Source organism: Leptidea sinapis, chromosome 2 (genome assembly GCF_905404315.1).
Source record: "Leptidea sinapis chromosome 2, ilLepSina1.1, whole genome shotgun sequence".
Taxonomy (NCBI): domain Eukaryota; kingdom Metazoa; phylum Arthropoda; class Insecta; order Lepidoptera; family Pieridae; genus Leptidea; species Leptidea sinapis.
The window spans coordinates 25238041-25249648 of record NC_066266.1 but is presented as its reverse complement, the minus strand read 5'-3'; the positions used below and the strand labels follow the sequence as shown (position 1 = coordinate 25249648).

Genomic DNA, 11608 nt, shown 5'->3' with positions numbered 1-11608 from the left:
CTCTAAACAATCTGGTGATTTAATCAAATGCCAGAGTTGGTTCCGTGAAATGACAATGAGGGACGCGACTAGAACTTTGGATGTAAAAGCTAGCTTCTGACTTGAGTCATACCCCGACCCGGACAGGTTAGGTGGAAGGGGATGGAGGGCATGACCCGCCAACCCGTGGTTGTTCTTCGTGTTTTTTTTAATAATATGGGCCCCGCGAAGCTGTGCTCCTACTTGGCATTTAGAGAAACTTTTATCTGTTTTGAGGTTAGGTTACATTGGTTTGATTTTCAAGAGAATGGTGCGTTACCTTTTCATGGGAGTGGGGGAGTGAGCCAGGGGACTCCCTCCCCCTTCCACCTGCGACACGATACTATATTCTTACCAAATTATGTCTAAGTCTGACCAAGTTAACCTTTTAAATACCAAAGAAAAGTCTTTTTGTCATTTCTCGGAACCAACTCTGGCATTTGGTCAAATCACTAGATTTGTTTCGAGAAATGATAAAACCGTGATGTTCTTTTAACAAACTCCGGGATATGATAGATATAACCTGTATAGCCGAGTGGTTAGCGATCCTACCTACTAAGCTAGAGGTCCCGGGTTCGAATCCCGGTAGGTTAGCATTTATATGATTAATATGGATGTTTGTTTCCGAGGCATGGATGTTTAAATGTATATTTAAGTAAGTATATTGTATTAAATATATCATTGTCTTGTAACCCATAGACACAGGCTATATTATATGCTTAACTTGGGGCAAGATAATTTTTGTAAAAAGTGAGTCAATATTATATTATATTAAGATCAAATCACTGTTTTTATCATATCCCTGCGACATATACATAATCCCAGCAGTGCGCGGAATTACTTTAAAATAACAAATTGCTCTATTATATACTTGGGTTGGATAGGAATCGGATACGAAACGACTCTCAGAGTGTCAACGCTACGCGGAATATTCTCGGAAGGAAGATCGACCGGCGACATATGGACAGACAAGACACGCAACTGATAACGTGCGAACAGGTAATTATATATCCGCCAAAGCGTGAATCATTTGATTACTCGAAAATATATACTTTAGAGGCAGCTAAAACCTAAAAACATTTAAATTTATTTATTTATTAGGAAGACCAACAGCTATTAGCTACCTTATATGTTAATTTACATAACTGTGAACCAATTATACTGCCGTCATAACGAAAAAGGGCACAAATAACATTTTGCTAATTTGGAGAAAATCGATTTTAGAATATTTCTTAGATTTTGGCGATTGAAAACGATAATATTTTATTTTTCGAAGATGTTTGAATGAAACTATCAGCAACTACATGATTTTTATAAGAATAATCAGTTAAAAGTTTTTATTTTAATAGCATTTATTAAATAATTAACAATTTCTTTTTCAACGTAACAAAAGAAATTGAATACAAACGAAAACTTTGCGTATAAAAGGCGTAATTAACCAAATGTGACTGTTCATTATAACATTTAGTGGAAAAATATGTTATAGTACAGTAGTATAGGAAAAAATAATTTAAACTTAACTTACTTATTTTAAGTTAAAAATTTAACTGACTCTTACTCTTTGAATTAATTGATCCACAGGTAGTCGACATTATATTTTATACGGTTGGATTCCTTGTTTTATTTATCTAATATTAATCATTTTATCACCATATTGTTATTGTAAATTCGTCAAGACAATATCGTACAACACTTTAGTTGTTACTATAACATAAATGATTTTCTTAATGATATCACAGACTCGGAATGGAACGAATGACATCTGGCATTTTAATTATAAATTTTATTGTATGCATATATTGTAACTAAATTTAAAGAAAAGCCCGTTGAGTTTATTACGCCCGTTCTTCTCAGGGCTGAGACACACTTTTTCTAACGGGTGTTGGTTTTTGACGTACAGTTGTGAACAGAATAGTGTATCTAAAAGTATTAAAAGGCATAAAAGGCATTTATTTTCTGAAAATTGATTCCTTTAGAATTCTTTTTGATGTCATTTCTAATAACTACTGGATACTACTACCGCTTCGGAAACAAATGGCGCTGTGAGAGAGAAGAAGCGGCGCAAGAAACTCTCCCAGCATTCCTTTTTTGCGCTCTTTTCAATAAAAATATAAAATATTGTACAATCATTTCTATCGCTATAAAATAATCACAATCTAGTCCCAGGCTGTGCGATCATTTAGATATTCAGCAGTGGAGTAATAGGATTTACGACATAGCCATTTTTTTATAAAACATTTAAATTTATTTATAGATAATGCTTGAACAGTGGCTGGGACTTTATTATAAAAGCTTAAAGCTATTATGTATCCTATGAAGTCTACTAGAATTAGTTGCAAGCAATCCCTTATTTCTAGTTTTATAATAATGAAAATCACTATTAAGAGCAAAAAGGTGATGATTTTTGTGATTATGCAACGAAAAATTTTTTCAATGTGACAGTGCGGCAAGGAATTACGTGGCTTGAGACTGTACAGCCAACACTTCAGACGAGTGCACCCTGACAAGAATCGAACCAAGTACCCGGCGATGAAGACGCCGTCGATGTGCGAGCTATGCGGGAAGATATTCCAGGTATTATCTATTGCTTTTTTTGATTAACGCGAGTGTTACGCACTTAAAACTGAAATATCTGTATTTTGGGGCCGTTCATAAAATACGTTCGCATACAATGGGGGGGGGGGGGGGGACTGAATGTGACAAGATTTTTCATCTTCTCTATTTAATACTCTTCGGTTAATTACTTTATACTCTTTGTTGCCGAAATATTTTTTAATTTTCAGAATTTATGTACTATCATTTAGAATTTATCATACTCAGCAGGGGGGTGTCTTAGTTTTTGTGACGAAATATTTCTAAGGGGGGGGTCACAGAAAGTGTGACACAGCGTGACAAAAGGGGGGGAGGGGGTCTTTACAGTTTCCACCAATAATTATCAATACTATTCACAATAATTAATGCCTCCTCGAACATAGCGCTCTGGCTTATATAGGGCACGACCGTTTACCGTGATGATGCGACGAACTGTTAGTTGCGTAACAACGCGCGTGATGTGACCTTATTATAATTGATGTCGATATATTTAAACACTGCTTCAAGTTTACCAATTTAACCTAATAATTAAATCTCATATTTTAGTTCTGCCTTTCTATTGACACATGTCTATAATATTTTTCGCTATTTCTCCTGATTGGCGATGAGATTCAGTATTGACACCATAACACAGTAAGCGTACGATAGCTGTTAAGTACGGCACAACACTACACTGTAAGCGCGCGAGGCGAGGCATGCGGGGGGATGCTATTTACCTCATTGAAAAGAGCGCAAAAAAGAATGCTGGGAGAGTTTCTTGCGCCGCTTCTTCTCTCTCAGAGCGCTATTTGTTTCCGAAGCGGTAGTAGTATCTAGTAGTTATTAGAAATGACATCAAAAAGAATTCTAAAGGAATTTATTTTGAGAAAATAAATGCCTTTTATGCCTTTTAGGCCCCGACTGCATTTAATTCGCGCGCTAACTGTACTTCCCTCATCCATATTTAAGGGAAGGAAACGACCCGCCCTATCCAATTTGTTTCCAGAGCGTGGCCTTATTGAAAGACCATATGTGGGTGCACACGGGCGAGAAGAGATTCAAATGCGACCGCTGCGACAAGAGTTTCACGCAGAAGACAAACCTGGTGCTGCATATGAGAGTCCACAGCTCCACGCGGCCCAGCTTCGAGTGTCCGCTCTGTGGGAAACACTTCGCGTTCGATAATAACAGGAGAAGGCATATGTTTGTAAGTACCCTCATTTCAGAAAAATATGATCAATATTACGCTAAAGATTAACTTGCTGTATCAGCAGATAAAACTTTACAAGTGCCCTTATTGGTGGATAGCTATTAACTATACACCGCCTAGTTTGGAAGGGTAAACACTTTATTAAAATGTCACGGAAAAACATTTTAAAAATACCCACATTTTAGAAAATAAAATTTAAAAGTACATCATGAAGTGATTGAAGCATTCTATGGAGCTTTTGTTTGAGACAATTTTTGAGTGCGATTCTACTGATGGTAATTAATACGCCCTGTAGATTACAATGCAGTGCCGCTCAAAATTATTGAAATACCCAAACATTCTGAGCGGCACTACAATTGCGCTCATCACCTTGAGACATAAGATCTTAAGTTTCATATGCCCAGTAATTTCACTAACTATGGCGCCCTTCAGACCGAAATATAGTAATTCTTACACATTATTGCTGGCGCTGTTGTGGTACCCATAATCTAGCCGGCATCCTGTGCAAAGGATATAGTAGGGAAATGGGTAACGTAGTTTTAATATCACTTTATAAAACAGCTTTGTCCATGTCACGTTGATATAGGAACCGGCAGCCATCTTGATGACATCAAAATTAAGATGGCGGACACTTCAAATATCACCAAACTAAAGTACAGTTTGCAAAAAGACTACTGAAGACGTAACGTTAGTATACGACGACGCGCAGTGGTTATACCAGAATTATTCTCCATACAGATACACACCGGCCTAAAGCCCTTCAAATGTGACACGTGCGGCAAAAGTTTCACTACTTCGGGCGAGTTGCGCTCCCACGTCGAGCACGTGCATCTCAAGAAGCCGTGGCCGAAGCGAGCGAGGCGAGGCGACGAATGGAAATGCACGCTTGAAGATTGATTCGTAAGTTTGCGACATCTCTCTGTTTCCAGAACATTCGCATCACGTTGACCAGCATGTCACAAGCGCGCATTTTGCAAAAAAAATCTTACCGCGGCTACTTTATGGAATCATTTAGTGGCAGCTGTTTTCCCGAGGGACCTTCAAGAGCATACTCCCCCATCCTGTGAACCTCTTATATAAAAAAGGGGTAACCTAAAAAGTCTAAGCGCTTCTGCGATTCCTTTGGTCCCAGACAACATGGGTGGCATAGATCACTTAAGAGGGTCAAACTGAAAGTTGTTAGATATTAAAATAATTTTAACTAGCAATTTATTACAAACTATATTTAACACTGTAATATAAAAAATCATGCAATTGAAGTGAGCGCAAAATTTGCACACCCGATCCATTCGCGAGCTGACCGGTAACAGAGTGAATTTAATTTGTAATTTTGTGATAATTCTAAAATCCGCGATTGGCGGCATCGGTCAAAGCGTAGAGGCCCCCCCTTTTCGTTTGACACGCCGCTCATCTGATGCCACGCTCTAAATCATTAGACCGAGTTCAGGGCGATGACCTTAGTTTAATGGTAGAATAAATAAGTCAGGGGTTCTCAAGATTTATTAAATAATAGCTGGCAACGGCGCGTCTCGCTTTTTCGTTTCATCGAGTTTCAAATTACAACCATTCTAAAGAAGTAACGCTTCAAAAGAGGATCAAATATTATTTTTTTGTACCAAATATTAAAATGTATAAAAATAGATAAATATATCGATTGATTTATTTCTAATAAACAATTTGTTTCTAATAAACAGGACCAATAGATTATTTTCTACGCTGTGTTGGCGAAATTAAAACGATCATTTAAATATATTCAATAGAATAATAGTTATACCATTAGGTGCCCAGGCGATTATTCCGTAACTATTATAAATTAACATTTGTTACCTAATCAGTAAAATAAATTACTTTGATAAATCAAACGAAAAGTATCCAATGTTTTGATATTAAATACTCCTATACATTTAGTATGAGATTAGTAGAACGGTTTGCTCGCATTGTATCGCAAACTAGGATATCACTTTGGATACAAAATTTTGTACTTACTAAGAAATAAATACTATTCAATTAAAATATAGTTTTATTACTTTGTTAGGTTAATAAACAGTTTCCTTAAATATCAGTACTAAGCGAAAATAACCATTGTCGAGGAACCAGTGCTCTGTGAACGGCTGGATCACGTGGCGTTGCGTAGAGACGTCGCTTCATTGTGTGTCCTCTACCGCATTTATCACGGGGAGTGTTCCGAAGAGCTGTTTAACATGATTCCTGCCGCCGAATTCCACCTTCGCACGACACGCCACAATTTAGAATATCATCCCGATCATCTGTATGTAAGGCGGTCCTTCAAAGTGCGGTTTTCAAGGAGCTTTCTTCCACATACTACAACGCTGTGGAATGAACTTCATTGTGTGGTGTTTCCGGCACAATACGACATGGGTACCTTCAAAAAAAGCGCGTACACCTGCCTTAAATGCCGGCAACGCTCCTGTGATTCCTCTGGTGTTGCAAGAGATTGTGGGCGGCGGTGATCACTTAACAACAGGTGGCCGGTACGCTCGTTTGTCCTCCTATTACATAAAAAAAAAAGCGATTGCCAATTCCGCGGTCATCTGAAGAGTAAACCCAAATTGGCTTCGAAGAAGCTAGGCACTAATTTTTAATTTTTTTATTTATTTATCATATTACATATACCGATATAAAACTAGTTCAAATTAGCATCTAAAAAAAACCACAAAGGTTAACAACTAATGCTAATAACACTTAATAATACGTCACAACTCAACAACAACTTATGCTATAAATTAAATGAACACAGTGAAAATATTTTAAAAGACTTAAAAACGAATAAATATGACTTAGCAGGTTCAAATTCTCTTACTTACTGCTATAATTTATGTAATAGGTAATCCTTTATTCTATAATTAATGTTTTTAGTATTTAAATTTAATTAATTAAATTATATTATTATTTATTTATTATTATTATTAATTAATTTTATTAATATTTTTATTTTAATTGAGCACGGCAATACTTCAAACCGGCCCACATATGAATGTATATGGTCCGGTAACATATGGAGTATTGCTGTCATCTCTGGTCTAGCGCTCAGTCACATTTACGGCCGTTCCCAATATTCAGTCTATCTCCGGTTGTGGCCTACTTGAGATAAAAATTGTAGTCGTTGACTTTTCTGTCCCAATATACTTATAGACGGTAATTCACTTTATCCATACACGCTGTCTGCCAATGGGACGACGTATAGCTTACCACCGATAGAAGTTTGTATGGAAATTGCAATTCACGTGTCCCCATATAAGGCGATAAGAATGACTTATCGGGTATATTGCGACAGCTAATTACTGACAGTAGAAGGTAGTAATTTATCTCTATCTGTTGAGAGTATATTGGGAACGAACGTTAACGATTACAGCCTGTATATATACATTTATATATGTATTTGCATATTTATGAACTAATAACGTATTTCTTTATTTTTCAGGTGTATCGGTGAAGCAAGCCATATGACAGTATTATTATTAGTATTATATAAGATTGAGTGAATAATACATTAAAACAGTAGAGGATTTATTTTCAACTAGAAACTAATAGATGGCGGTAGTGATTATTTTAACGTTTTACAATCTCATTATTTATTATCTTTGTATTTATTGATGATTGTGTATGTATGTGTGTCGCTATGATAAAATTTAATATAAAATTTTATATTTTAAGTTGTTTCATTTTATTAGTTACCTGTATAGCCGAGTGGTTAGCGCACCTGCCTACTAAGCTAGAGGTCCCGGGTTCGAATCGCGGTAGGTGCAAGCATTTATATGATGAATATGGATGTTTGTTTCCGAGCCATGGATGTTTGTATGTTTATAGAAACATCCATGACAGGCTATGTATGCCTAATTTGGGGCAAGATAATTTGTGTAAAAAGTGTGTCAATATTCCGATGGTCTTTTTAAACGGTGTATCCATAGATAGAGTGGACCGATTCAGGTACTTGGGGCATATTCTAACTGAGAATTTGTGTGATAGCGAAGATATAGAACGCGAGCGGAGGGCTCTGGCTGTTCGATGGAATATGCTCGCACGCCGGTTTGCACGGTGCAGTCCTGAGGCGAAGCTGACACTATTTAGAGCATATTGTCAATGCTTCTACACGTGTCAGCTTTAGGTCAACTGCACGAAGCAGCATCAGAGTGCAGTATAATAATGCATACCGTATTCTGATGAGACTGCCCAAATATTGCAGTGCGTCGGGCATTTTTGCCGACGCCAGAGTCCCCGATTATTTCGCAGTGATAAGATCACGAGTTTAGAGTCGAGCTTTTTGGTCTCGCATTCGCGAATCCGAAAACGAAATTCTCAGTGTATGCTCTGAGCATTACTCCATTACTGGCTTTCGGTGCATCGTGACATAAACCGGAAGTAGTATTATCAGTACAGAACTTTTTGTACAAACCCCCCTTTGGGGCAATCTTAGTTTTAAGTTATTTAATTATTAAGTACATCTTATTCCATTTTATTCAATTCTAAATTATTATTATAAAAAATATTATTATTAGTAAATAAGCCTTTCCGGCCACGGTATTAGGTATCGCCTCTTCTTATACATAGTATTGGCGAGAGAACGTTACTTGCTAAACTGAATATAAGCTGAGAATTTCATCAAAATCAGTCGAACCGTTTTGATAATATATACACAACTATTTTTTATATACACGGTGAAACTTTATGGCTATACTATACTTTGAACCAAATATTCTTTATGTCATCACTAATGACTGTGTGAAGTCAGAAATCTTTAAAAGTTAGGGTTGTCTAAGAAAATATTTTTATGTTACAGGGGCATTTTTTCTTTTTTTTTTATTAAAACTTTAACGTCTCAATACTCTTTGCATATGCAAATGAAGTAGCATTGAAGGGGATGTTATACCCTCTCTGATTCAAGCAGTAGATTCCGATGGAGGGACGGACCAACTCTTTACAAATGTCCTTCTTGGGAATGTTGGAAGGAAGGAGGAATTTAGGATAGAAAACAGAATTTTGTGATCGCCGCGTAAGAATATAATTTTAAAAATATGGATATCGTCGGGTAAGCAGTAAGCAGAGAACGAATTGGATCGTTTTTTAAGTTCAAAATGGCCCCAAAGTTATCATTGAATAATATTATTAAGAATGAACGTTGGAAGAGAAAGGATTTGTGGTTATTATTGAAGATAAAGATTGCTATCGCCCAAAGGTATGATTTAATGAAGGAAACAGGAACTATAAAATGAAACTATGCAATCTACATTGATTGTCTTCAACAACTGGGTATTTTTTTATGCCTAACTTTTACAGTAACATGCTATGACATCGAATATTAGATAAATTTGTAAAATATTTCACGACAAATATTTATAATTGTTCAAAAAATTGCACATTACGAAGAATGGGATATAAATTAAAATGTAATTTCAACAGCTTGAAACAATTTATTTTAGATACAAAGTTCACACACTTTTTCTTGTAATGATCGCCTGATTGGTTGAAACTTGCCACACATATGAATATGGCCTTTTATTGCTTTGTGTTCTAGAATGTATATTAAGATAAACATATTTTATATAACTCTTATCACAATCTTTATAAGAATATTGTATTTAACCAGTATTTTTCTATGGTGTTTCTTCAAATCACTAGACTCAATGAAACTTTTACCACATTATCACATGAATATGGCTTTTCACGGCTACGAATTTCACTATGACTCTTTAAATTACTAGATTGACTGGAACTCTTACCAGTCTCATTACATGAATTCGGCTTTTCGTCGCTATGAATTTTGGTGTGCCTCTTTAAATCGGTAGTTCGATTAAAATTCTTACCACATATATTGCATGAGTACGGCTTTTCACCTGTATGTACCGCATTATGTGTCTTCAAGTGACTAGATCGCTTAAAACTTCTACCGCATATATTGCATGAATATGGTTTTTCACCACAATGTATTTTAGTATGAGCCTTCAATTCTTTAGATAGACTAAAACTCTTATCACAAACACCACATGAATATAATTTTTCACGGCTATGTATTTTACTATGAGTTCTCAAATTACCATATTGACTGAAACTCTTACCACATTCGTTACATGAATACGGCTTTTCACCGCTATGTGTTTTAGCGTGTCTATTTAATTCGGTAGATCGATTAAAATTCTTACCACATATATTACATGAATATGGCTTCTCACCTGTATGTATTGTATAATGTGTCTTCAAATGACCAGGTCGGTTAAAATTTTTACCACATACATTGCATGAATACGGTTTTTCATCACTATGTATTATAGTATGAGTCATTAAACCGCTGGATCGATTAAAACTTTTACCACATACATCACATGAATACGGCTTTTCACCGGTATGCATTCTATTATGTATCCTCAAATCATGAGATCGATTAAAACTCATGCCACATGCGCTGCACGAATACCGTTTCATTGTTATACTTATACTGTTGTTTTTATTATCAAATTCTGTAACATTACTAATTTCAGTGTTGCCATGTGTTCCCAAATTTGAACCGGATTTTTCACTTTCAATCTGCGAAATTTCATCGATTAATTTCATTTCTACATCCGATATTTTCTTGTTTATGTTTCCAGATACTATTTTCTTACTTGTTTTTATGTTCTTGGTAGTTTTTTTAAACGGCGCTTTCGTTTTGATTGAGGTAATTATTTTGTTGTTGTTAGTTATTGTTTTATGAATTGGTATATTTTCCTCTTTCATTATATTTTGTGTGATATATGTTTGTTCACCACTGACATCATTTATATTTTTTTGTTCTATTTCGTTTTCTGCTTTATTTCTTGTTTCTTTCTTTGTTATAACTGTGAGATAAAATTAATTAATGTTATAATATAATAATGTACATAAATTTTGGAAATTGTTACTTATGAGGCAGTTCTGCTTTAGTTTCTTATTATTTAACTTCCTGTCTTTTTTTTCTTATTATTTAATTTCCTGTCTTTTTTTCTTATTATTTAGCTTCCTGTCTGCTCACGTTATCGTATGGCAACGGCATGAGACCACCATGTAGCATGCTTTTATAATGTAGCACACAAGACATCAATGGCACTCATAAGGTGTTGCTAGAGAAGAATTCAAGAAAAGTTGCTCATCCGTTTAGAAGATAACCAGCTCTTTTTTGATTTCTGCATGTTCTTTTATTACAAATATCTACATATATATAAATGAATTGCTGTTCGTTAGTCTCGCTAAAACTCGAGAACGGCTTGACCGATTTGGCTAATTTTGGTCTTGAATTATTCGTTGAGAAGGTTTAAAAGAAGGTTTGAATAAAAATGAAAACGCTTGGAATTAAATAAACACAACAATTTTGTTTTTCCATTGATGTGTCCCCCGTCGTTCAGAAATCAAATTGAAAGAATAGTTTGAAATGAATAACTTACTAGAATTTATATCTTTCTAACTTTCTCAGGAGGTAAAAAATAAACTTAATTTTATATACAGAACAACGTCGGTCGGGTCAGCTAGTATTTTATAAAAATATACTAATCTTGTACTTATATTGCAAATCATTTTCAAAATTCCTAATTTTCTCAACAGGAAGTTTATATGATGTTGATGTTAATCGTATAACATTGTATGTATTAACAAGTAGGACGTAAAAAATTAAATTATCAATAAATTATTCGGATAAAAATCAAATTTTAATATCAAATTTAAATATTAAAAAATAAAATATTATACTTCCATGAACACTGAATGAATTCATTCTTATTGAATACTAGCTGACCCGGCAAACGTTGTTTTGCCATATAAATTATTTTTAAAGTTAAACCGTTT

At 35.1% G+C, this 11608-nt stretch overlaps 1 protein-coding gene across 1 annotated transcript; it reads right to left on the bottom strand.

Moving 5' to 3' along the window:
• Window positions 1-9208: 9208 nt before the first annotated feature.
• On the bottom strand, window positions 9209-10650 carry LOC126975155 (zinc finger protein 239-like). The gene has a single exon (XM_050822947.1). The coding sequence runs from the start codon at window positions 10526-10528 to the stop codon at window positions 9425-9427; it is 1104 nt and encodes a 367-aa protein (XP_050678904.1). The 5' UTR covers window positions 10529-10650; the 3' UTR covers window positions 9209-9424.
• Between the last annotated feature and the right edge of the window lie 958 nt (window positions 10651-11608).

Excerpts from the sequence above, each read along its gene's own strand:
- LOC126975155 (XM_050822947.1), bottom strand. The coding sequence starts at position 10,528 with ATGAAAGAGGAAAATATACCAATTCATAAAACAATAACTAACAACAAC.